This window comes from Acomys minous (assembly GCF_964271855.1).
Source record: "Acomys minous genome assembly, chromosome: 6".
Classification (NCBI taxonomy): domain Eukaryota; kingdom Metazoa; phylum Chordata; class Mammalia; order Rodentia; family Muridae; genus Acomys; species Acomys minous.
The window spans coordinates 69,945,638-69,971,509 of record NC_140487.1 but is presented as its reverse complement, the minus strand read 5'-3'; the positions used below and the strand labels follow the sequence as shown (position 1 = coordinate 69,971,509).

Sequence of the window (25,872 nt, the reverse complement as noted above, 5' to 3'; positions counted from 1 at the left end):
AAGCAGTGTCAAGCTGGACCAGTACTGGTGCCTACATGACGTGACAGAAGCTTCTGGAGAGAAGAGGGAGGAAGATAAAAGAGATAACTGGTAAAGACTTCACACATCAAGAAGCTCCCCAGATTTCAGGGAGGATCAGCACAAAGGGGTCCGAGACGCAATGCAGACAGAGGGTCAGACCCAGAGAAGGAGGTGCTAGCACATACAGGAGATATTCTAGAAACATAAGTCAATTTTTTTTTCTCCAGATGAGGTGGCCTTTCATCTTGTTCCCAATAAAGCCCTTGTTCCCATTGGGATCAGAGGACAAGCCACCTGTGCTGCACTCAGAGAATTTGGGTGCCTGATTTATCTAGCAGAGAAAAACTTGGCCTGCTGCCTGGCCGTCCCTGGTTGTTTTCAGCCATGCTTGTAGTAAGAACAGGTAGAATTAGAGAGTTTGCAGTTTGGGCTAGGAAAGGGTGCAGCTGCTCTTGCTGCCAAGCAAGGCGTGGTCGCTAAAGAGAGCTCTCTCTCTTTCCAGTTTGGCCACCTTGCAGGAGTATGCTCCATGCTCCCACCATCATACAACATGCTGCCACTGGCCCAAAGTACTGATTGCTGAAAGATACGCCTTTCTTCCTTAGCAGTTGACTTGGATATTGTGTTATAGAGTGAGAAGAGCTGATAACACATTAATTACTTGGTAGCCACCTCAGGCATCTGATTGATTGTTGTACTATTGATTTGATTTGATTTTTTTGAGACAGGGTTTCTCTGTGTAGCCCTGGCTGTCCTGGAACTGGCTCCATAGACCAGGCTGACCTCAAACTCATAGACCCACCTCTGTCTTCTTCCCAAGTGCTGGAATTAAAGGTGTAAAGGTGAGCGCCTCCACTAGCGGGCCTCTTGTAATACTAACATGCTTAAATTCAAATAGATCATCTTACGTATTCATCTTGACTCCAAAATAAGAGATCGGTGATTCTGGTAATTCAAGTGCCAAAGAGAAACTGTAAAGTGGTTCCTTTAAGTGAAAAAGACAAAAGTGTGACATATGTATGTACAGGAAACAGCACCCTCCATGTGCAGTTTCAGACATCTATTGTGGACCTTGAAAATGCGTCTCTCAGGGATAAATGAACGACTCTATTTGGAGATGGTGTTTAAGGAGGTCATCAGCTTTAACGAAGCGTGAGAGTTAGGCTATCACAGTGGACTAGTTAGTGTTCCCATCACTAGAGACTAGAGAGCCAGCCTTGCCACCTCTCAGCCGATATGAGCTAATTTCTTTATAGTTTAAGGAAGTTTAGGATGACTCTGTTATTTGCCAATAAACCCCCCTGACAGAAGCCAGAGAGATGGCTTTCCTAAAAAAAGAAAGAAGCCAAGTACATTTTTTTCCTTTGAAGTACACCAAGTACAACGCATCAAGAGGTTCCCTTCAAGCTGATGGTCACCTTCAAAAACAACAGCCCTGCTGACAACTCCATGTTCCAGGGGAACACGGGGAATTGAGAAATCTATTTGTTTATCTTTTTCTCTGCCCCACTCCTCCTCCTAGTGCTCAGTTCTTTTTATGCAATCGGCCCTAGGATATCTTCTCAAATAACGCATCTCCCGTGCTGTTCGGAATCACTGCTAAAACTAGATGCTTCCGGTCCCTTCTCCACGATGAACCTCAGTGCCACAGACCACCGGCTACCTCTGAGCGATGGCAACACCATTCCTGTCATTGGGCTTGGTACCTACTCAGATCCTAGACCGGTAAGTCCGTGTGTGTGTGTGTGTGTGTGTGTGTGTGTGTGTGTGTGTGTGTGTGTGAGTGTAACAGACTTTAAATCAAAGACTGAACTTTATCTGCTTACATTTGAAAGTTTTTCTATTCTGAAAAACTGAAATTGTTTTTCTTTCTTTCTCCTTAAAAATCAACTGAAGGCTTACAACCAGAGTGGAGTGAGGGACAGGGACTTGTGAATTTATGATTTATAAGTTACTTTTAAATTTTTACTTGAAAATGTTTAGTTCAGTCTAGAGAGTGTTTGATGAATAGGTTGCAAGGCAGACATATCCAATTCTAGATTTTTGAACTGCAACACGGCGTCACCACCTATAGGGCTCATGCCTTAAGAAATTGAAAATAAAGTCACAACATTTTAAAAGTAAGTTTGTGAGTTTGTGTAGAGATGCATTCATGGTCACCCTTGTGTAGATGTGGTCTGTGGGCTGCAGGCTAGACTCACTTTTAAATATAACTTTGTAGATGCTTCCAGTATGAAGAGAACTGTCTTGTTGTGTGGGCATGTAAACTCTAAGAGAAAAATGTAGACTCCTTAGCAACCGTGGAAGCAGGGAAAGCAGCATCTGGCTCTAGAACTGTGCCCAGTACCAGAAAACAGAAATCAGAAAAATAAAAATCACCACACAGAAAGTTTCTGCTTAGAACAACCCTTCTCTCACTGAAGTCCGGGGCTACGGTGGCTTACCAGAGTCGCTTTGGTTCTGTGGTAATGCCAACTCTCAGGGTGTTGAGCATGATGGCGCAAAACTTGTCACTTCGTGGTGACTGGGTTGCCAACTCAAAGCGAGGGTGTCAGAGAAGCAGCTTTCGGGGTCTTTCTGTGGTCATGTCACACTTCCACTCATTATCAACAATAAACTCCAGATCTGTCACCCTGCATTGCAAGCCTTTATATGCTAGCTGACTTTCAGCCCAGCTCATCAGCCGCCACTCTCACTACATGCAAATCATGATGGGGAGATGCTCCTGAGTAGCGCATTTGCTTCACAACCATGAAGACCCGACCCCTGACACCCACAGAAAAAAGCCAGGCATGGTGGCATGTGCCTCTAACTCCAGGGCTGTGGGGCAGTGACAGGCAGATCCCAAGGCCTCATTGGTCACCCAGTCTAGTCAAAACCTAGAACTCCAGATTCAATGAGAGACCTTGTCTCAAACAAAGCAAAACCAATCAACCAACCAAACAAAAACATAGTGGCGCAGTACGGAGCTGGCAAATCAGCTCAGCGGAGGAAAGAGACTTGCCACCAAGACTGATAACCTGAGTCAAGAGACCTTAATTCAAACCTTGGGACCAGCATAGTGGAAGGAGAGAGCTGACTCCCACAGGTTGCCTGTCCTCCACAGTTGTACAGAGAGTACACCTGAGATTGATCCTGACCTTCACACACACATCCACAGGTGAGTGTATGCACACAAATCGATATATACATATAAAATGCACACATGTACACACACAGAGATCCAAAACAAAACAAAGAATACAACCTGAGTTCCGTAGCATCTCTCTCACCTCCATACCTTTGACTGCATTGTCTTCTGTTCCTCTACCTGTGTCACCCTGTCTTTGTACCTGCTCATTTGTCTGCTACTAAACTTGGTGTGTGTGTGTGTGTGTGTGTGTGTGTGTGTGTGTATGTGTGTGTATGTGAGTGGATGTGTGCATGAGTGTAACTGTGTGTGGAGGCCAGAGGTTGACATTGAGTGTCTTTTTTTGGTTGTTCTCTGCTTTATTTTTTTAAATAGTTTTTATTTTTATTTTTTATGTACATTGGTGTTTTGTCTGCATGTATGTCTGTGTGAGGGTGTCAGATCTTGGAGTTACTGACAGTTATGAGCTGCCATGAGGGTTCTGGGAATTGAACCCAGATCCTTTGGAGGAACAGTCAGTATTTTTAACTGCTGAGGCATCTCTCCAGCCCCTTTGTCTTAATTTTTGTGACAGGGTCTTCCATTGAACCTAGAGCTTACCAGTTGGTACAATGTCAGACCAATGAGCTCCAAGGATCAACTTGCCTGACTCTGCTCCACAAGCCAGCACTGGGGATACAGACTCTCCCCATCATGCTTGGCTTTTATGTGGGTGCTAGGGATCCAAGCTCAGGCCCTCATGTTAGCATGGTAGGCAGTTTACCAACTGAGCCATCTTCCAGCCCCCTATACTAAACACTTAAGGATCAAATCAAAGGGGATGAAAGGGTACCTCTTCCCACTCTCCACACCCTAGCTTACACATGTTGACACACAGCCCCTTGTCCTCAACTCTATAGCACTTATCACACTCAGTTGTAACTACTGACACTCCCTCTCTTCCTCAGTAACCTGACAAGTCTACTAGAAAAGATCATTGCAATTATGAGCATCAAAGAACCTCCTGATGGAGATGGCTTCAAATGTGGCAAATCAAGCACTGGGCAAAATGTCCTCGTTCCTGCCACAAACAGAATTCTGCCTAAAAATGGGCAGCTCAGATACAGGCAGAGTCGACGGCCAAACTCTGCCAAGAGAGGATAAGCAAGTCCTCAATAGTTCCTGCCTTGTGAGTAAGTCTGGCAGAGATATTGGGCCAGAAAGCTGAAGATGAGGCTCCAGCATTGTAGAGAATGTTGGGTGACGGCTCAGGCCGTCAACTGTCTCAGTCATTTTGTTCATTTTGGAAGCTGCTAAGCTGTACTGCTGGTTCACTCAGGAATTTAAGTTTTGTCCCTTCTCAAGTCTCTGAGGGGGGTTGAAGACCAGATAGTTTAGTTTTACAATTAAGTTTAGTTGGTTAGGGGATAAGATCTTTTTAGATCAAGATAAAGGAGTTAAGTTACTAAAGATGAGATATGATAGATACTGAATTTCTTTCAGAAATTTAGACCTAAGAAGACAAGAAAGATGTTTACTTCAGGTTTGACAAGTACAAATAGCCAAATCACTATGTATGTAACATTTATAGAACTCATGATTGCCACGTGGTTCTCCCCTAGCGTATGTAGTTTGTTTTATGCATGTGTAATCAAATAAATGTATATAAAAAAACAAAAACAAAAAAGAAAAGACCGTTGCTTACTCAACTCTAGAGCCTTATAATAGTATATGAAGCATGTTCAATCAGTACTGACTAATCTAGTAGACACATTTGTGAGAGGGACGTGTCCATCAGACTGTTTGGAGATATAAGTAAAATTTAAACCATAGCTGAAAGTGTTCTGAACACTTAACTATGCACCAGGTCTTCATGCATTTTTCTAACATAATCCTCATATTAAAAAATCAGTACCGGTTCAGCCCACTGACAGATAGGAACACTGAGTGTAGAGAGGTTGAATACACCACTCCTGATTAGACTGCCAGGGTCCGGAGCTGAGATGTGAACGCCTATAGTTTTACGTCCAGATCTTTGATTCTGCACACTGCTTGGGCAATACCGATGAGATCACATTTCTGAAGGTGGCGTGCCAAGGACAAGCTGAGGTGGGTAGATGGAACGCTGAAGCACGCAGTTCTCTTCAGTTTCTCCTAGCTCTATGATCTCCCAACCACAAAAGCATGGAGCTGGGAAGTGTTGTGTGAGCTATAAAACAAAGTATCATAAGATCTCCTTTAAAACCCATTTCTCTTCTCCCCACACTTACCATCTCTATCACATAAGGTCCCTGGGAAGACCCGTGAGGCAGTGAAAATAGCCATTGACGAGGGATACCGGCACTTTGACGGGGCCTTCCTCTACCACAATGAGCATGAAGTTGGAGAGGCCATTGCAGAAAAGGTAGCAGAGGGGAAGGTCAAGAGGGAAGACATCTTCTACTGTGGCAAGGTGAGTCACTTCTTACCATGTGGATACAGTGAGCGTGACATAAAGTGGGGATACGGCTCAGTAAGACATCCCCTGCCTATCATACACAGGGCCCTAAACGTGACCTCAAACACTTGACAAAAATAAAGGAAGAAGTAGGGATGGGGAAAGGGGTAGAGGAAGGGGGAGGAGGAAGGGGAGGACACAGGGGAGGAGGAAGGGGGAGGAGGAAGGGGAGGACACAGGGGAGGAGGAAGGGGAGGAGGAAGGGGAGGAGGAAGGGGAGGACACAGGGGAGGAGGAAGGGGAGGAGGAAGGGGAGGAGGAAGGGGAGGAGGAAGGGGGAGGAGGAAGGGGAGGAGGAAGGGGGAGGAGGAAGGGGAGGAGGAAGGGGAGGTGGAAGGGGAGGACACAGGGGAGGAGGAAGGGGAGGACACAGGGGAGGTGGAAGGGGAGGACACAGGGGAGGAGGAAGGGGAGGAGGAAGGGGAGGAGGAAGGGGAGGAGGAAGGGGAGGAGGAAGGGGGAGGAGGAAGGGGAGGAGGAAGGGGAGGAGGAAGGGGAGGTGGAAGGGGAGGACACAGGGGAGGAGGAAGGGGAGGACACAGGGGAGGTGGAAGGGGAGGACACAGGGGAGGAGGAAGGGGAGGAGGAAGGGGAGGAGGAAGGGGAGGAGGAAGGGGAGGAGGAAGGGGAGGACACAGGGGAGGACACAGGGGAGGAGGAAGGGGAGGAGGAAGGGGATAAATTAATCTTTGAAATGTGCTGAAAAGTATACCTGTGTATACATGCACATCAGTTAGACATAAGAAAGCACACACAGCAAAATACGACCACCCGTAAACAGCAGGCCACTGTAACTGAGTTCAAGGCCTATCACGGTCTGTTTTCGCTGCAGCTTTGAAAAACACCCAAGGGCACTGTGCGACAGTGAGTGAGTGCACAGACTTTGGGGATAGGTTTCGGTGGTGGTTTAGATAAAAATGACCCCCCCCCGAGTTGTTGAGTTGTTTGGAAGGAGTAGAAGGTGTGCTTTGATTTGAGGAGAGGTGTCCTGGTTGAAGGAGGTGTGTCACTAGGGGTAAGCTTTGAGGTTTCAAAAGCTCGAACCAGGCCCAGGACTCTCTGTCTGCTGCCTGTGGATCAGTTAAGGCTTTCAGCTACTGCTCCAGTACCATGCCTGTGTGACCGTTGTGAAGAGACACCAATGACCATGGCAACTCTTATGACAGAAAGCATTTAATCAGGGCCTTACCTGCAATTTCAAAGGCTACGCCCGTCCATAATCACCGTGGTGGCAGTCATTACAATTATCCAAGTCAGAAGATGTTCCCCCACAACATAATACCAAAGTGCTTACAAAAATAACTGTACGCTCCAGCTGGGAGGTGCTTAGCATTTATGAACCTTGGTTTCCCTCTGTAAGATGGGAAAAATGAAACCAAGCATTTCGTAAACATATGAATTAGCATTTACAAGGCACTTCAGCTGTACTGAGCACAAAACTAATGTTGTATGTCTTTATTGAACAAGAACAAAAACGACTAAACAGGACCTATAATCCAGGCTACTCAGGAGGCTGAGGCAGGAGGATCACTGCTCCATGCCTGCCTCCTACAGATGGAGTTAAGACAGCCTAAGTAACTTAACAAACACTCATCTCTGTTGAGGCCTGCTCCTTTTGAGTAATATAACTATATTTTTACTTCAGGCCCACCAGCCCCATCATCTCAGCTTGTTGCTGACATAAAGAATGTCTATACAAGACCAGGTTGGCCATAAACTATGTTATGATCAGCATAACCTGTGGCCTTATAAATCAGCAAAAATTCCCCCAAACCACAAGCCCAGCTGCCCCAACTGCCAGGCACACTTTCAAGGTTAGCTAGAACTTATTAGCCAAATTACCTGAGCCAGACCACCCTGTTCCACCATCCACACCCCTGTATGAGCTAATTGTGGGGTTCACCTTTAAATACACTGTACAACTTCCTCTCAGGGCTGCGTTTCAGATCGCAAACTGGCCGCCTCCCTGAGCTCAGAAAATAAAGATTTATTTTAAGCTTCTGTGTCTGAAGTGAGTTTTCTCGGCTTCTACCCTGAACCCAACAGTGTATATATGTATGTGTGCATGTTCACATACCTGCAGGCCCGGAGCCAACCTCAGCTGTCATTCCTCAGCAGCCATCCACCTTGCATTTTGGCACAGGTCACTGATTAGGTTAGGCTAGCTGGAGCATATGCCATCAAGACTGGCTCTTTTACATAGGGCCAGGGCATTAAACTCAGGTCCTCTTACTTGTAACTTAAGCCTTTTATTGACTTAACTACCTCACCAGCCCCTTCCCTCCGCCCTCCCCTTACCGACTTATCCTTTTGTAAACTTTAATTTGAGACAAAGTCTTGCCAAATTGCCTAATCTGCCCTAGAACTCACTCTGGACTACAGAGTGACTTTTGACCTTTCTGCCACAACCTACCAAGCCGGTGACATGACAGGTGTGTGCTGCTATGTTTGGTTTTTTATTTTCTGTGCTTTTAAGACAAGAACAAAACTGGGGGAGTCTAAGTTTTCAATTTTTAAATATAAACAGTCCCTCCTGCAAAAAAAAAAAAAAGAGCCTTGAGCAAAATTTATGCTACAAAAAGACGTACTAATTTTTGTGATTACCACTCAGATTTCTGCATTAGAATAAAAATCTGACCTTACTCATCCACCATGCAACAGTTTGAACTCAGAGTGAAGCCTTAGCAAAAGTTGACAAAATTGCCCTGAAGTATAAGACCCAATGAGACTGAAAAGCAGTGGACAGCCATGGTGATGTCAGAGGCCCATCAAGTCTCCCTATGCTCAGGTGTAAACACAGGTTTGTGACATGAAAGAAACAGATGCTATGTGAATATGGAAGTAGGAGGATATTATTTCACTGTCCTTGATTTTTTTCTTTCCAGTTGTGGGCTACAGAGCATGTCCCAGAGATGGTCCGCCCAGCCCTGGAAAGGACGCTCAAGACCCTCAAGCTAGATTACGTGGATCTTTATATCATTGAGATACCCATGGCATTCAAGGTGAGCTCAGGTGCCCACAGTGGAGGGCTCTGCTTTCGGCTGAGCATTCTTTAGTAGCACAGAACGCTGTAGTGTTTGCTACCGTAGATGGAGGATAATGGTCTTGTCTGCCTGATAAAAAAAATCCAACAAATAATGCTAACAGGTTTGGGCCCAAGTCTCTTAACAAAATGCCATTTCTATGATACATGTTTCAACAACTGTAGCTGTTTTCCATCAAAATAACATTGTGCTCCACATTTTAGAGGACCAGTGTATAGACATATCCAGCTTTTAACCCCAGAGCCATAAAAAGTCTTCACTCACTCTCTCTCTCTCTCTCTCCCTCCCTCCCTCCCTCCCTCCCTCTCTCTCTCTCTCTCTCTCTCTCTCTCTCTCTCTCTCACCTCCCATTCCCTCCAACAGAAGACAACCAGAAGAGAGGTCAGATCTGTGAAGCCTAAAGTGAGCTGTCACTTATTCCTCTAACACAAACGCAGTCCTTTTTGGAACTTTTTCCATCTATAGACACACTGTTTATTTAGCACCCTGATATACGCAGCTGCTGGGTTGCAAATGCTTTAAACTTTGAAAGAAAGAGAACTCAAGAAACAGAACTGGACTTGGGAGACTGAGCTCCTCACCTCACCTGGGCAGCACAGTAGAGCTGGCTATGGTGGAGGGGAGGTGGGTGAGCTGGCCCCAAGAAGTAGCAATGGTTCCACCCCTAGCCTGCTGTGTGTTGGCCTGGGCAAAGGAGGGATGCTCCACCCTGCAACTGAGGCTGACAGGTGAGCTGTCCCTGCCCCTCACAGGCTGCAGCACTCAGGAGAGTGGGCCCAGCACCTCACCTGGGCAGCACAGTAGAGCTGTCCCTAGTGGTGTATGTGAGAGAGAGCTGGCTCTCGTGGCATGGGCCTGGGACAGTGGCCAAGCTGACCAACTCAGCTTCCACCCAGGCCCAGATCTAGGGCTTTGAGTTTTCCCACCCCAACATCCACCCCATCTATAAACTGCTTGGGTGCACCAAGGGCCACTCCTGCAGATCCAAAGCTGCGGGATCTCCCTGACACAGGGCAGCAACAGGATATAGAGATGATTTAACAAACAAGACAATATAGCTTAAGTTTGATAGGTTTTCAGTAAATGCACATTCAGTTAGCTCTGTGAGTAATTAAAATTAGAAACCTCACAGGGTCCGGGTTTCCTGTATCTAATCATTGCCTGTGTGTTTCTACCTGGGAGTAGAGCAACCTACCTTGTTCTCATCTGCTTGCCCTGCAGTTTAGTGGCCTCCACTTATTCTCTGGCTCAAATAACACAAATAGGGATACAAGACAAAGAATGCGTTTCCTGGCCCATTTGCACCTCACTGGATTGTGTGCTTTTGTCCAGCGAGGCAGTTGTGGCCTAAGTTCTTGCCTTCAGAGGCCTATGATTTTCCTCAGACTCAACTGCAAAGCAAGTACAAGACATACTAGCCACTGGCCTGGAACAGAGTTGTGACACCCAATGCACCTTGAGCTACAGTTTGCATTAATTGTACAAGACTGGAGGGAACGAACATTCTTACTCAATGAAGCAACTTTATTACTCACAGATAGGCATCAGGGACACTGGCAACATAGCATTCATAGCAGGCTGATTTACATGTGTCTGTTATAGGCACAGCTGGAGCTGGGAAACTTCAAAATGCTGGGTTTTATTCCCCAGGGACACCATGCCAAGCTGAGCTAAAACCTTGTGGGACACTCTGTTTTAAGAATGACAGGATCAGGGCCCAGGCTATTCCAGCATGTTCCTCCTGATCTCAATCTGTGGCAGGCTCACTGCCTTCTTCAACTATTCTTGAGAATTCCAAATGGAAAGGAGAGGAAATCTGGATCAGCCGCTGCCATTTAGTGACTTGTCCTGTACCAATTTAAGTTCCCTGTTTCTTAACCTTCCTGCCTCAGGTGACACTGACTTAGCTAACTCTACAAGGGTCAGCTATGACCTTCTGCCATCTTGCATTGTATCCAAAACCAGAAAGATTCAGCTTTAGCAAAACCTTATTTTGTTGGGCATCTTAAAAGCCCAACAGCAAATAAATGCATTTACCTTCCTTAGAGGACCCTAGAGAAGGTTGTGAAAATGGCCAGCGAAGCTTCTGAGGTCCTGGTAATTCTCCTGAGCCTCAAGGCACAACAATGGGGAAAGTATTTTTAACCAAAGGGAGCCCTAAAAAAGGAGAGAAGCTAGGAGGAAAAAACATAGTAATAAACTGAAGAATAAAACGGGTATAGGGGAGTTGCTTCATCTCCTTTTCTCTCTATTTTGTGAGGGATGACAGTATCTGTGGTTGAGTAATTTATAGTGCACAGAAGTTTGTCACCTCAGGGAACGGAGGCTGAGAAACCCAAGCAAGATGGCTCAGAAGGTGGGCGCACCTGCGCCAGGCCCAGTGACCTGAGTTTGATCCCTAGAGCCCACATGGTAGAAGGAAACCAACCAATTCCCACAGGTTGTCCCTTGACTTCCATAGAAATTCCATGGCATAGGCACACACACACACACACACACACACACGCACGCACGCACGCACGCACGCACACACACACGCACACACACACATATGCACACACGCACACATGCACATGCACATGCACGGGCGCGTGCATACACACACACATACACACACACACACACACACACACACACATCAATTAAAAGATTAAAAAAAAAAAAGAACAGACCCACTGGTGGATTAGTGAGGATTAGAAACCTCATGCTGTGCCTAGGACCTAGCGGCTATCCTAGCTACCAACTGCATTTGTCCTTTCTTCCTTCCTTCCTCCTCCTCTTCCTCCTTCTTTCTTCCCCCTCTCTCAATGTTTTACATTTTTTTTGAGAATTTCATATATCTATATACACTCATGGTGTGTTTGTGTATGTGTGTGTGAAACCTACTGACTCCAATTATTATTGCCTTATTTGCACGAGTCTTGGGTTAATCACTTAGGACTGGGTTCTCACACAGAAACCAAAACCAACCAACCAAACAAACTAATAAAACAAAAAACCTGGTTCTCCCTTCCTCAGCGGCCACTGACTGCTTGTACCTCTCTACTGCTTAAGCCTTATGAAATTTTCCTTCATCCATGTTGGCATGTTGCAAGGGGTGGTCTTGGCAGATCTTGTGCGGAGGACTGCACTTTTCTTCACTGAGGAGTTTCTCTTCACTCTTCATCACGATTTGGGTTTCTTAAAAGAGGAAGAACTCTGTAGCCTCGAACTGCAGACAGGATAGACAGCTAGAACCCTGACTCCAAAAGCCCTCATTCTCAGCCACCGTTAGTTTCTCAAGAAGGCACACATGGCTATTGTTAAAGACTGGAAACATCCACCTCAAAACAAATGTCAGACAAGATCATGCAAATAATGTGCAAGGACACTGAAACAAACAAAACTACCTGGAAAGTACCACAAGGGAGTAACTGTATTAACTATACTTGACTAATTATACAGAGAAGGCAAGAGGGCCTTGTACACACAGATACGCACCGGAGAAGCCATGAAAAGTTAAGCACACAGGCTCATCTCTTCAAAGGAGGGAGATGTTTGCCTGTCTTCTTCTCAGAATGCTGGGAAAGGGTGTAGTTTACAACTGGTGGCCCTTTGCCATCTGAAGAGTCAGGCCTCACCGATAACCCCCAGAATTTGTTTTGTTTATCCCAGGCCCTTTCCCCCCAAATCTTGAGCATTTCTTCTAAGTCCTTTAAATCCATCCTTATGAGAGATGCCACTTGTACTTTACAACACCCTAAATGACTTCTATGATATTTTAGGCCAGGCTAATCCTGACTCCCACAAGCGTTAGTTTACCTCAGTCGTTCTCCCCAGGCCCTAAATCTTGAGCCCTGTTTCTGAGGCAACAGAACGCATCTTTATGGAGGAAGCAAGTTGCGCTTTGTAAAGAGTCTCAAAGTAAACATGTCTTAAGTTTGCTTTTCACTTGAGACTGAGTCAATTGTCATCGGGAAACTCTTTCCCGAAATTGTCCTGTGCTTAAATATAGCAAAACAAACAAAGCAAAACAAAAAACAAAACAAAGCAAAGCAACAACAACAACAACACCCAGTGGGGAGTTTGGCTCAGCAGCAGCTGACTGAGTCAGGCTGAACCACGTGTCATTCTTACCTCACTTGGATCATTTCCCTGCCAGCTGGCACCCAAATGTGGGGCTAACAACCCTTGGAGAAGGCAAGAACATTTTTCTTTAAATAGAAATTTGGGGTTTAAGAAACTTAGGCCTCAGGCCGGGCGTGGTGGTGCATGCCTTTAATCTCAGCACTTGGGAGGCAGAGGCAGGTGGATTGCTGTGAGTTCGAGGCCAGTCTGGTCTACAGAGTGAGTTCCAGGATAGCCAAAGCTGCACAGAGAAACCCTGTCTCCAAAAACTAAAAAAAGAAAGAAGAAGAAGAAGAAAAGAGAGAGAGAGAGAGAGAGAGAGAGAGAGAGAGAGAGAGAGAGAAACAAAGAAAAAGAAAAGAAACTTAGGCCTCTCACCCAAGGGGTCACAATGATATACATGACAGAGTGAAAATTAATATGGATTCTTTTCAGTCTTTTGAAACAAAGCATTTTGTAAAATTATTGAGATATTTGTTAAGATCCAGAGGTTCAAAATATACAGAGCAACAACAATTCTACAACTTTATACACATAGGAACTAAAGAAGAGTCCATGTAAGGAGAGTTAAAAATCCCTGCGAATTATCTTACCAGCTGGAGCACAGTAATGGATTGCTTAAACCCTCTCAGGTGCATTTGAAAAAAAAAACAAAACAGTGAGACACATTTTGGCAGTAATTGGCAGGGCAGGCAAAGCAGATTCTGGTAACTCAGGTTTCCTGGTGGATCAGGGCTCATCCTCCTGTGGGATCCGGCTAGAACTCAAAGCCATAGGCCCCCTTCTCCCTCTGACCCCCCCCCCCCAACCCCTCCCCCACAGCCTGTTCCGTTGTCAGGACCTGGCAGTGCAGAGCAAATTCCAAGGAGTAGTGGGCGGGGCTCTACTACCCCAAGCTATCTCGTGGCTGCCCGAGTTTAGTTTTATCTTTGCGCGCGCGCGCGCGCGCGCGCGTGTGTGTGTGTGTGTGTGTGTGTGTGTGTGTGTGTGTGTGTGTGTGTGTTTTGTTTGTTTTCCTTCACAGGGTAAATAACTCAGTACAGATCAATTGTTCCTTTGTGGGGAAAAATTAAAACAGGCCCAGTTTCCAGCACAGGAACAATTGTAACTAAGAGAGAAAGTACCTCATCCGGTGCTGTTGGCGTTGTCTGAGGAACTGCTCTGTCAGCGAGTGTATGGAGGGCATTCTCCTCTCTGCCAGCCAAATCAACACTTACACAACTGTAACTTTCATGGTAAATAAAACTAAGGAATAAAATTTAAGCATAGCTCCAGATAAAATACAAAAGCAATCACCTTATAGTTATTTAGGAGATATTACTACTCAATAACAAGTTTGCCATCAGCCTCTCATAAAACTTCCCACACAATGTAGCCTCAATTACTTAAAAGAATTTTAAGCCATGTCAACTGGTCCCTATCTGCCTTTCACTACTGAGGATTTGGCTCTGCTCTTTAACTTGCTTTCTGATCTCGGTTAAGTTCTATAAGAAATGTAGCCTCTGAAGCAGAATAGGTTATTAGCTTAGTAAATAATGCTGCTGCTAAAGCAGTTGCTCATAGAATTAATCTCTTACTTCTTGATCGGTTATTCATCCTTCCTTCTTACTCATCTCTTACTGAAATTACATACCAACAAGGTAATCATATTACAAAAATCTATGCATATTATAATTCTCCACAACGGTCTGTAGCTCCTTATTTACAGGGAGTTATAGGCTTAATAGTGACGGAACGGACATGTCTTTAACTTACCGGAAAAGAGCCTATAGAAATTATTGTGCCACTAAATAAGATACATGTCAATTATTTGTTCCACACTGATGATGATTAATGAACGGCTTCTCATTGCTGCTGCAATAAATCCAGTGCAGCCGAATTAAAAAGCAAAAGGCAAGTTTATTTAGGGATTAGTTGCTCCTCGGAGAGTTCATGGTCTCCACAGTAGGGAGGTCCATGAAATCTCACAACTGGGCTGAGTTAGGGGCTTTTTGTAGGAGACGGGTGGGAGGGAGTGATGTGTTTGATAAGGTATTGAAGTATTGCCTGGGCTTGGGGGTTCAGTAGATGTGTCTTGTGCCCAGTGGTCACTTTGGAATCCAGAGCCAAGTTTTCTCTTTGTCCAGTGTTTTAAGGGGCACCAACTCAAGTCTGACTACTTCCTGCTGAGCTGGGATAATGGAAGGAGATGTCGGGACTAGGCACAGAGATGTAGTGATGTAGGAGCATTTGGTGAAGGACCACTCTGGAATCCTCCCAGATGCGTTCCTGTAGGAGGCAACATTCTACAAGAAACAGTGGACAGATTATTACCACTGACCCTATGAACACAGGCTACCCATGGGAAGAGTGAAGGCTGCCAGAAAGAGTGGACTGAGATGTGCCCTGGTTGTGTTGGTGAAGTTCTTCAGGCAGTTTCCCGAGTGACTTGATATTAGTTTCCACAAGACTGGATTCGTTGATATAGTAACATCACTTTTTCCCCAAGTCTCATGCTTTCTGGCTCTGCATGGCCACCTGGGCCACCAAAGTCATCTGGTACTGGAGGGAATCCAGTAACATCGCTGAGCTATCAACGGCCCTTTGGAGATGGTCAGACACCCATTGGATTCCAACTGCCAAGTATCCTACTATGCCTGAGCTTAAGCCGGTTGCTATTATTGAGGCAACGACAGCAATACCTGCCAGTGCCAAAACTGGGACCACCCAGCGTATCCAGACAAAGGGTGCTTGAGGCTGGGAGGTGTCAGTAGGAAAAGAGAGCTTGGCCATTTCAGTCTTTTCATAAAGCATTAGGTCCAGTAGCAACATCCCTGGGATACATAGGGGAGAGACCATCAGGGACAAGGTTTCTTTTTATATATAGAGAGAGCCAATGCATAAAAATAAAAAAATAAAAAATAAATATAAATTAAAAAAAACCCTGCGGATGCCCAGGCAGATACCAGAGTTATATTAGTAGTATTGAGAAGGAAGCAATGTCCCAAGGAGCAGAAAGGGAATTGAGTGTCTGGAGAGATCCGGAAGAGGCTTGTATAGTAGTAGTCCTTGGTTGGAGGTCAGCCCTTGGCCTTATGAACAGACTAGGTATTGCAAACAGAGGGATTCACTCAGAACAGCACAGAGAAAGAAGTTGGAGGCTTTAGTGAGGTTAAGTAGGCTTGCTCCTTCCTGGATGAGGCCCAGCCAGGAGAAAGGTTCAGTTCTTTTAGTTTTCACTTGAGATTGGGAGGAGTCTCCCAGGTGTAGTTGGAGGAACTTCTTCTCTTGTTGTATGGTCTGGGTGGTTTGCTAGGTTCTGGAGGGCAGAGGGCAGAGGATATTAATGTAGTGTTGCTCTTTAGTGCAGAGTAGCCAGCCAGAGGTTTGGCCTGTCAGCAGTCTTTTTTGTGCTTTTTGATTGCACCAACTTAGGATGTTCTTCTTATAAGAACTCCATAGGCAACCCCCATATTCTTTGAACCCCTTGGGTGCAACAGGCCTTGTCCATGTGGTCATAGGTAAAGCAAAGCATGGGGGAGCCATACCCCTCTGTACCTTAAAAACAAAAGAGATACTGGGATGGGCCTAACATCATGGCATCCCTTAGGAGGCCTGTCTGCTTGGTCTATGATGTCACTGTGGGTCTCACCAGATCCAGAAGTCCAAGTTTCCTGAACATACAAACATCAGCAGCATGTTGGAGCTGGCACAGTTTCTCCCAGCTGGGCCAGGATTGAGACAATTGTAAACAAAGAGGTAACCTGGCAGGGGTGTCATTGTGCCTAGTGCCTGTGGTGACAGAAAAATAACGTGGCCTAGAAAAGGAAAGCGGTAAAGAAAGTGAATGTAGTCAGGTTTGACCATTCAGACCTGTTTTTTTGAGGATCCCTGCAGAACCTGGGAGTGGTGGGTGCCAGCTGCTGGCCAGACCATCCATCTTGGGCTGGAGGCTTTTGAGCCAGGATAGATGGTGCCAACACTGATGTCCTAGGAGTTTGGCAGCCAAGCGGGTGGTGAGAATCACAGCGTAGGGTCCCATCCACCAGGACTCTAAAGACTTAGAAGATAATTATTTTAGAAGTACCCAATCCCCTAGGTAAAAGGGAAGCGGTTGGCATCGGTTGAGTCCCCTGACATGGGGGTGGGGAGATAGGTGTCAGTTGTCAGTGTGCCAGCGGAGAAGGGAGCGTAAGGGAGAAAGATAGGGTAAGTGCTGCTGGGGGAGTTGGGGCCAGGAGATGGTGATTGAGGAGAAGCAGCCTTCCGTACAGGAGCTCAACAGGGCTGAGGCCTGTAGGAGAACATGGGGTAGCTCAGAGGCAAGTAGGAGCAATGGAGCAAAGGGAAGGCCAGCATAAGCTAAGCTCAAGTGAAAGTCTGGTGAGTTGCTATTTGATGAGGCCGTTGGCTCTCTCTACCTTTCCCAATGACTGTGAACAGTACAGAACATGAGGTTTCTAGGAAATGTTCAAGGTTTCAGAGAGGAGCTCCATGACCTTGGACATGCAGGCTGAACCGTTGTCTGTTTGAATGGTCCTTGGCACGCCAAACTGAGACATGATATGTTTAAGGACATCTGGGCTACCATGTCTGCTGTTTCCCTGGAGGTGGGGAACAGTTCGATGCGCCCTGTGGAAGCGTCAACAAAGGTTAGGAAATAGTGGAGTTCTTTGTGGGTAGGCATGTGTGTGGAGTCAATTTGCCAGTCTTTGCCAAGTTGGTGTCCTCGGAGCTGGTGTGTCTGGAGAGCCCCCTGCTGGTTGATCTTGGTACACGTTTAGCTGGAAGCATGTGCCTATAACTATGGGCTGGGGGGTTGGTGGGATCAAAAAGGGGCTCTAGAAATTGGACTAGGACCTTGGGGCCTATGTGTAGGCTCTGGTGGATGTCAGAGATGATGGAAAGTGCCTGTCTGAGAGGAAGAATAAGGCGGTTGTTTAGGTAAAGCCATCCATCCTTTACCTGTGTGGCCCCTTTGTCAAGAAATTTGTCTCCCCCCCCCCCCCACACACACAAAGCTTATACTGATGTTTGTAGGAAGATGTCAGGAAAAGGATGTACCCCATGGGTCTGGAAGAGCTTGAAGCCAGACCCTGGGCCAGTGAGTCAGCCCTGGCACTCTCCAGAGCCACTGTATCCCTAGAGGTTTGGTGCTCCCAGCAGTGAGTTCTGACCATCTCTACTGGGAGTTGGAGGGCCTCCAAGAGCTATGAGGGGACCATTGACACAACAGGAGTGCCTTTAGTGGTGGAGAAATGACTTTGCTTCCGTGGATCAGAGTGGGTATAAGCTATAAGAAAGGAATTTCCTCACCATCAAGGGTACTCTGCCTATGCCACCTGGCAGGTTACTGACTTTTTTATAAGGGAACTTCCACCCACAAAAAGGATGAGTTGTGGGTTTGCCAAAGTTTGGTCTAGGAAGCCAGGTAGGAGTGAACATAGGGCCTCCCCTCCCCCCTCCCCCAGCCTCTAGGAAGGAGTAGGAAGGGGTATTGGAGGAGGATGGAACAAGAAGAAGGGTTGCCATGTTTAGGCCAAGGTGACCTGGAAGTTTTCCAGGAATAACAGAGAGGTGGTGTGTGTGTAGGATACAGTAATAGGCTAGAGTGAGGTGATCTTGAGGGCCTCTGAGGTAAGTTAGGCCCCAGCTAAGTCTCACAGACATGGATGCTATCTGCACACAGTGGAGTCCAACTCTTTAGACAGAAAATCAACGGCTTGGTGGGAGGGCCCAATGGGTTGGGCCAGGGCACCTTTTGCTAACCCCAGTCTCTCACTGGTGAAGATGTGGTAGGGCTGAGTAGAGTCTGGAAGGGCCAAGGCTGAAGCTGTTAAAAAAAAATCTTCCCAGAGTGTATATATATATATGTATATATGTATATATATGTATATATTGTGTGTGAAGAATAATCTTAAATTTGAATTCTATATCAATGTAAAATTTCTACTCTAATGTGTGGTATTGTACCCATACAACTCAATGATAATATAAGGTTTACTTCCAATACTTTGAAAGTGCTATTGCAGGATGTTTAGGATAAGTAAGCTATACAACTTAATTATTAGTTGATCAAATCATGGTCATGACAATTACTAGTCTATTTTTAATCACAGGAATATACATCCCAGGTTTAACAGATAGATACATACAGAATATGGCATTTAAGGATGTTTTTTTATTATTTTAAAGATTCATTGACGATGTGACAGGTTAACTCCTGGCAACACCAAGCCTACTTTAAACAAGATGATGAGCATCAAAGAACTTCCTTATGGGGAAGGCTTCAAATGTGGCAAACAAGTCCCTGGGCAAAATGTCCTTGTTTCTGACACAGACAGAATTCTGCCTGAAAATGGGCAAGCTTAGATGCAGATAGAATCGATGGCCAAACTCTGCCAAGACAGGTTAAGCAAGTCCTCAGTAGTTCCTGCCTCAAAAATATGTCTGTCAGATATATTGGTCCAGAAGGCTGAAGATGATGCTCCAAGGTTATAGTTTTGTGTGACTGTTCAGGCAGCATACTGTCTCTGTCATCTTCTCATTTAGGACACTGTTAACCTGCACTTTGGTTTACTCAGGTAATTTTTTATTCCTTCTCAGGTCTCTGATGGGGTTGAAGACCAAATAGTTTAGTTTTACAATTAAGCTTAGTTGTTTAGGGTTTAAGATGTTTTTAGGTCTAGATAGATGTTTTAAGTTGATAGAGATGAGATATGATAGATATTGATTTACATTCAGAATTTTAGATGCACCAAGATAGGAAAGATGTTTTCTTCAAGGCTGCCAAATACAAATAGCCAAAACACTCTGAATGTCACATTTATATAATTCCTGATTGTTTTTGTGGTTCTTCTTGCTATAGGTAGCTCATTGTATATATGTGTAATAATATAAATGTATATGTAAAAAAAATTTTAAGCGAAAAATGGTGAACTATATCCAGGTGGGTGAGAGGCCCTTGGGGGGGGGGGTTCTCCTTGGCTGCCTGGTATAGCAGCTTAGCAGTGACAGCAAAGCTGGGGATCCAGTGTCTAAAGAACCACACCAGACTCCAAAATGAAAGAATTTGATCTTACATAGTTGGGGCTATAGATCCCTCAGGGCCTGCACCCAGTCAGAGAGGAGGGTCTTCTTACCTGGGCTAAGCTGGACCCCTGCTATACAACTGTGGGAGAGCATAGCTGTGCTTTGGAAGGAGTATCCTAAGAAGCCAAGAGAGTTCAAGAGTTGAGAAGTGGCCTTTTGGGCTAGGGAAAGGGAGAGGACTGCAAAGTAAGAGGTCATCCACACGCTGGAGTAGGATACTGGAGCTGAGGTCAAGGGAGGATAAATCCCAGGCCAAGGCCTGGCCAAAGAAGTGGGGGAGGGGGTATCTTGAAAGCCTTGAGGGAGTACAGTCCAAGTGAGCTGCCTCAAAAACCATGTGTCAGGGTCCTCCGAAGTGAAAGCAAAGAGGAAATATGAGTCATGGTGTAAAGGAACTGTGAAGAAAGCATGTCCATTAGGAAAGTGGTGGACTTATCCACTACCTAGAGTCCCCTTTACCCTAGGCTTGCATAGGGTAATGGCCTCGTCCAAACTGAGAAGCTCAAAGGCCTGAGGAGTTTGAGATGCCTCCAATGGTGAGGTTGGGTCTTGATGGTGTGAACAGGGGTCAAACTCCCATTGGGGGACTCTGATTTCCTGCCTTTGTTGGTGGGTGGGGATTAAGACAGACACCGGACCAGTGGCCTTCCTGGTCATATGGAAATTAGGCTCTCAGTGGAACTGACTTTGTCTCAGAGAGATGTTGTTGGCCTTAGGGATGCCACCAAGGCTTGGGCATGGTGGATAAGGTTCTTTTGCACCTGAGCCTGTTGGGACAACTATAATACTTTGTCTTGGGTGTCAAGACCTTGAAAACCATCTTAACAAAGGTGTTTGAGGACAATCCTCAACCTTTTTGAGCTTCCTTTTGTTTTGCTGAATGTCTGAAGCCAATAAAGAAAAAAAAGAGAGAGAGACAGAGAGGCGAGTACTGCTGTGGCACCTGCTGGAGAGGTTGAGGAAGGCGCGTTTATTGAGTCACGGCCTCTTGTAATCTCTAAAGAAAAATTGACAGATGTCCATTTGTAGGGTAACCTGGTAGAGTCTACTAAAGTTAACCACTTTGTTAGAATTTGTCTCCAAGTTGGATGAGATGGTGCATGCCTGTAATCCCAGCGCTTGGGGAGGCAGAGGCAGGCAGATCTCTGTGAGTTCAAAGCCAACTTGATGAATAAAGTGAGTTCAGGATAGCCAAGACTACAGAGAGAAACCCTGTTTCAGAAAAAAGAAAGAAAGAAAGAAAGAAGAGAGGGAAAGAAAAGAAAATGTCTCCATGCCTCCCAGGAGGCAGGGAATCACAATGTCCCTCCCGTGGTGGTCCTCCTGTCCCTGCTGGTAGCCTCAGCCAGAGTCCTGGAACAGAACTGCATCATGACACCCTGGAGTCTCAGGATCTGCCAGGTGGGTCCTACCAACACACTGGCTGGCCACCTCCTAAAAATCCTTGCACACGTCATTAGGAAGTGTAGAGGACTACATGACACAGAGATGGTGCCAGGTTAAACCATAGATTTGAGATAAGTGCCAGAACTCTTTCATGTAGACAGAGGAATTATTGGAGAAAGAATCCAACCATTGTTCAATGTTAGCAAGATCTTGGAAAGAGAAAGGACACCTTCAACTCCAGGCACCTCCCAGAGCGGGTGGAGATGAGTGGGTTCCTGTTGGGATGATGTGTGGGCAGCCACAAGGAGGCCCCTGGAGGGACAGGCCACTGTGTCACTGGAGACCAGGAAGACAGAAGTCCAGAGGGAAGACCCTTGAGTGCCCATGGGAAAGGAGGGTAGACACAGCAGGAATTAGGTTATTTGGAAGTTTCTACCTATTACATTTGGACAAGCCTAAAAATCTGTTACACTAGACTGTCTACAAAATGTAGTAAAAACTAAAGCTGTCCAGCAAGCTCTTCTTCTATGAAACTGTTATGCTTTGATAGCGCTCACATTTTGGTTTCATTGCAATATCAGCCGGATATAAACTGTCATGATGACGTGGGAAAACTCAGTTGTTTTCTCTTTCAGGATTCTCTGCAATTGTTTCTCAGGTACTTCTGGATGCCGTGTTACCTAACAGGAGAGAGTCCTGAACTCAAAATTAAAATTTCCCTGAAATTTAAAGATCTCAAATTTTTTTTTATCTTAAATTTAAGCCTTTAAAAGCTATTGACCACTGTTAAATAAATAGATTTTGGTTGTTCTTTAGTTTTATGCTTGCCTTTAGTCTGACAAACGACCAGACTCTGGCAAGAAAAAGAGTTTAAAGCAGGCTCACGGGAGCCCACCCTCTATTACAGGCATTATTTTATTTTTTTTTTAAATATGTGTTTTTTTATTTTTATTTTTTTAATTAATTTATTCATATTACATCTCAGTTGTTAGCCCATCCCATGTATCCTCCCATTCCTCCCTTCCTCCCACTTCCCCCCTACTCCCCTCCCCTATGTCTGTGTCTGAAGGGGACCTCCTCCCCCTGTATATGCTCATAGGGTATCAAGTCTCTCCTTGGTGACCTATTATCTTTCCTCTGAGTGCCACCAGGCATCTCCATCCAAGGGACATGTTCAAATATGGGGTACCAGAGTTTGTGTGAAAGTTATATCTCCTTCTCCACTCAACAGTGGAGAATGTCCTGTCCATTGGCTAGTCTGGGTAGGGGTTCGAGGTTTACTGCCTATTTTTTCCTTGGCTGTTGCCATAGTTTGCGGAGGACCCCAGGGCCCAGACTCGTACAGGCATTATTTTACACAGTATAAAGGAATTATTTTATAGCATTCCAAGCTTCTAGTGCATATGTAATGGTGAGTGGACATCAGCTTGACATGGACTGCTTGCTGTCTGTGACTGGGGCACTCTCTGCTGTCATGTGTGTGGAAATCTATGCTCAAAACTCACTACAGATATGTACTATGTCTTTCCCTGACTCATGCCTCAGGTGTGGGATGAGGCCCAGAAGAACACCATTGTGTCATATCTAAAATTTGACTTTGTCAAACAGGTCTTTGCACATGTCCTTTCTGAGATTCCCATGACAACTGAAGCTGATAGCTGTCCTTCCTGAAGTACGTGTTAAATAATAAAATCGAGAATCTCATCAGTGAATAGGGTCCCAACATCACGGCAAGATTATGCTTTTGTCTTTCCAGCAAATAAATAAGACCCCATGACTTCTGCCTTGATGGGTCTCTGGGATGTGGCCCCGGAGACAAGTGAAGTACCTGAAAGTGGAGGACCAACTCGTCAAGAGGAGATGTGTGGTGGTGTGAAGGAAAATGGCTCCCATAGTGCCATAGAGAGGGGCACTCTTAGGCGTCATGGCCTTGTTAGATGATGTATGCTACTGGCCGTGGGCTTTGAAGTTTCAGATGCTTAGGCCCAATGTCACTATTTCTTCCTCAAATGTAAGCCAGCCTCAATTAAATGTTTTCCTTTATAAGGGTTGCTGTGGTCATGGGGTCTCTTCACAGCAACAGAAACCCTAACAAGATGAAATAGTAAGCCTACCAATAACTTGAGAGAGAGACAAAGAGACAGAGAGAGAGAGAGAGAGAGAGAGAGAGAGAGAGAGAGAGAGAGAGAGAGAGAGAGAGAGAGAGAGAGAGAGAGAGGAGAGAGAGAGAGAGAGAGAGAGAGAGAGAGAGAGAGAGAGAGAGAAAGGGAGAGAGAGAGAGAGAGAGAGAGAGAGAGAGAGAGAGAGAGAGAGAGAGAGAGAGAGGCTTTAACTCATCAACAGATTTTGGGGGAAACAACAAGGATACTGATAAAGGATGCTATTATGTTTACTGGCTGTGTTGCACATCCACTCTCAGCTTGTCAATACAAAATCTAAGTGTTTTTTTGGTCAGGGCCTTAAAAAACACACCTCTAAGAGCAGACAGTATGATGTTGCTTGCCATGCTAAAGATTGTTGTTGTGTTCTTTTATTGCCAGTCCCAGGAATGGTTACAGATATACACCGAGAAGTCTCAAAGGTGGCCTATGTGATTAGTAAAGCCATTAACATTACAGCAAAAAATATTAGCAGAAATTCATTGAGGACCACAATTTTACAAAATTTAGCCACCATAGACTATTTCTTGCTCAATCATAATCTTGGTTGTCAGAAATTTCCTGGCACGTGTTGCTTTCATGTATCAGATTTTTCTAATACTATTGGTAGTCAAATTAATGATTTGTATAAAGAGACAAAGTCGCTCAATTAACCTTTAAATGGCCATCATGCTAACATGGCTCTGCCCTTTCCTCGGTCCTCTCTCAGCTATTCTTTTCATTTCTCTTATGCATACCTATATAATTAGACTAGCCATAGAGACAATGAATTCAATCATGTCCTCTACTATAGGCATTATTATTTTCTTTCTTTAAAAAGTGAGAAGTGGGAAGGTGTCGAAGGCCAGAGGTCCCTATGCATACAGATAAATACCAGAGAAGCCAGGAAAGTTAATCCCTCAGGCTCATCTCTTCAAAGGAAGGAGATGTTTGCCTGTCTTCCTCTTGGAATGCTGGGAAAGGATGTAGTTTGCAACCTGGTGACTGTTTGCTATCTGTAGAGGCAGGCTTCACCCGTACTCCCTAGAACTTACGTTTTGTTTGTCTCAAACTTTGAAGTCTTGGGCATTGCTTCTGAGCTGGTGGGGCGCACCTTTATGGAAAAGGCCATGTTGACTTTGTAAAGAGTCTCATTGTAAATACTTCTTACATTTGTTGTAATTTAGAACTGAGTTCATTGTCATCAGAAAACTTTTTTCAATGTTAATGCCCGGCGGTGGTCCAAGGTAGGGTCTCTGGTGCTGGATGTGGATGCCCTTCCAGTTTCCTTAATCTCTTGGGTGGCCAGAGCTGATGGCTCAGGCAACCGATCAGGATTGAAAGAGAAAGGAGAGAAGGGGAAAAAGAGGCTAAGGTTTCTTCTCTAGGGACAGGCTATACTGTGGCAGCAAGGAGAACTTAAACTGACCACAAGTTTCCTATGGCTGAGGCTGTAAAAGCAGCTTCTGGCTAGAAACTGCCCTGGGGTCGTAAAAGGGGGCTCTTTGATCTGTAGATAGGCCTTTTTGCAGAGATCTCCAATAAGCTGGTGTAAACTTAGGCTTATTAGCCGTAGAAGGCTGATGGCCTTGAGTCTGCTAACCTTTTTGCGAATCTACAGAGAAATAAGAAGTACGAGAGAGATAGAAAATAAACCACTCACACATATACATTCAAGAGAAAAGGTGATGAAATTAGACATCTCGACTTCAATTGAAGTCAGTTTTCCCAATCTCAACACATATATTCAAGAGAAAAGGTTCAAGAGAAGAGGCGGATGAAATTAGGCTTCCCAGTTTTCAGCAGCGTTTATTGTAGATGGGCACACTTATACTTCTGAGTATAGAGAATTACCTCATAGTCAAAAGAGTACAATTAATCACAAAAACAGATGAATTCTAAAATACAACAGGTTACATGTTTTAAATCTAAATATATCTTATCTATGTATCCATTACATAAGTTCATAGCGAGTTCAGAATGACAAAGGTTGACAGGGTCTAAGGTTAGTAGGGTCTGAAACTTATAAGAGTATATGCCTTATCAATTAGGATGGACCTAACTGTACATTATCTGGCTATCTCTTGGTTCATTATAATCTCAGGACAATAATTTTATCTGTATTTCATTTTAAGAAACAGTAAATTCAGACATATCTAGGGAGCTTCATTCCACTTAGGTTCATGGAAAGTTTAAACAAACTTGCCTATATTGATGGTGAAATACCAGGATTCGTGGTGCCATCTGGAGTGGAGCCTTATTTGAAGCCACAAATCTGCTACAAGGCTATTCTTAGTGAGGCATCTGGAGGTCCACAAAAAGTATTTATTGCAGCCATAAACTAACTTTAACTTTTAAAACTATTTTAATCAAATCAGGAATTCTATAATCAGGGGTTAATTCACCTGAATAACAAACAATACATCTTCAACAAGATCCTGTAGGAAGTTTGCTCAATTAGAGCTGGTCAATAACCAGAAAGTAACAGTTTGCATCAAT

At 44.9% G+C, this 25,872-nt stretch overlaps 1 protein-coding gene across 2 annotated transcripts in view; it reads left to right on the top strand.

Moving 5' to 3' along the window:
* Positions 1-1,575: 1,575 nt before the first annotated feature.
* The window catches only part of AKR1D1 (aldo-keto reductase family 1 member D1), a 38,806-nt gene continuing 14,509 nt past the window's right edge, over positions 1,576-25,872 (top strand). For both annotated transcript variants that reach the window (XM_084787619.1, XM_084787618.1), the window contains exons 1-3: positions 1,576-1,746; positions 5,418-5,582; positions 8,513-8,629. In XM_084787619.1, the coding sequence (XP_084643745.1) occupies positions 1,654-1,746; positions 5,418-5,582; positions 8,513-8,629 (375 nt within the window). In that variant the 5' untranslated portion in view covers positions 1,576-1,653. The remainder of the gene's footprint in view (positions 1,747-5,417; positions 5,583-8,512; positions 8,630-25,872) is intronic.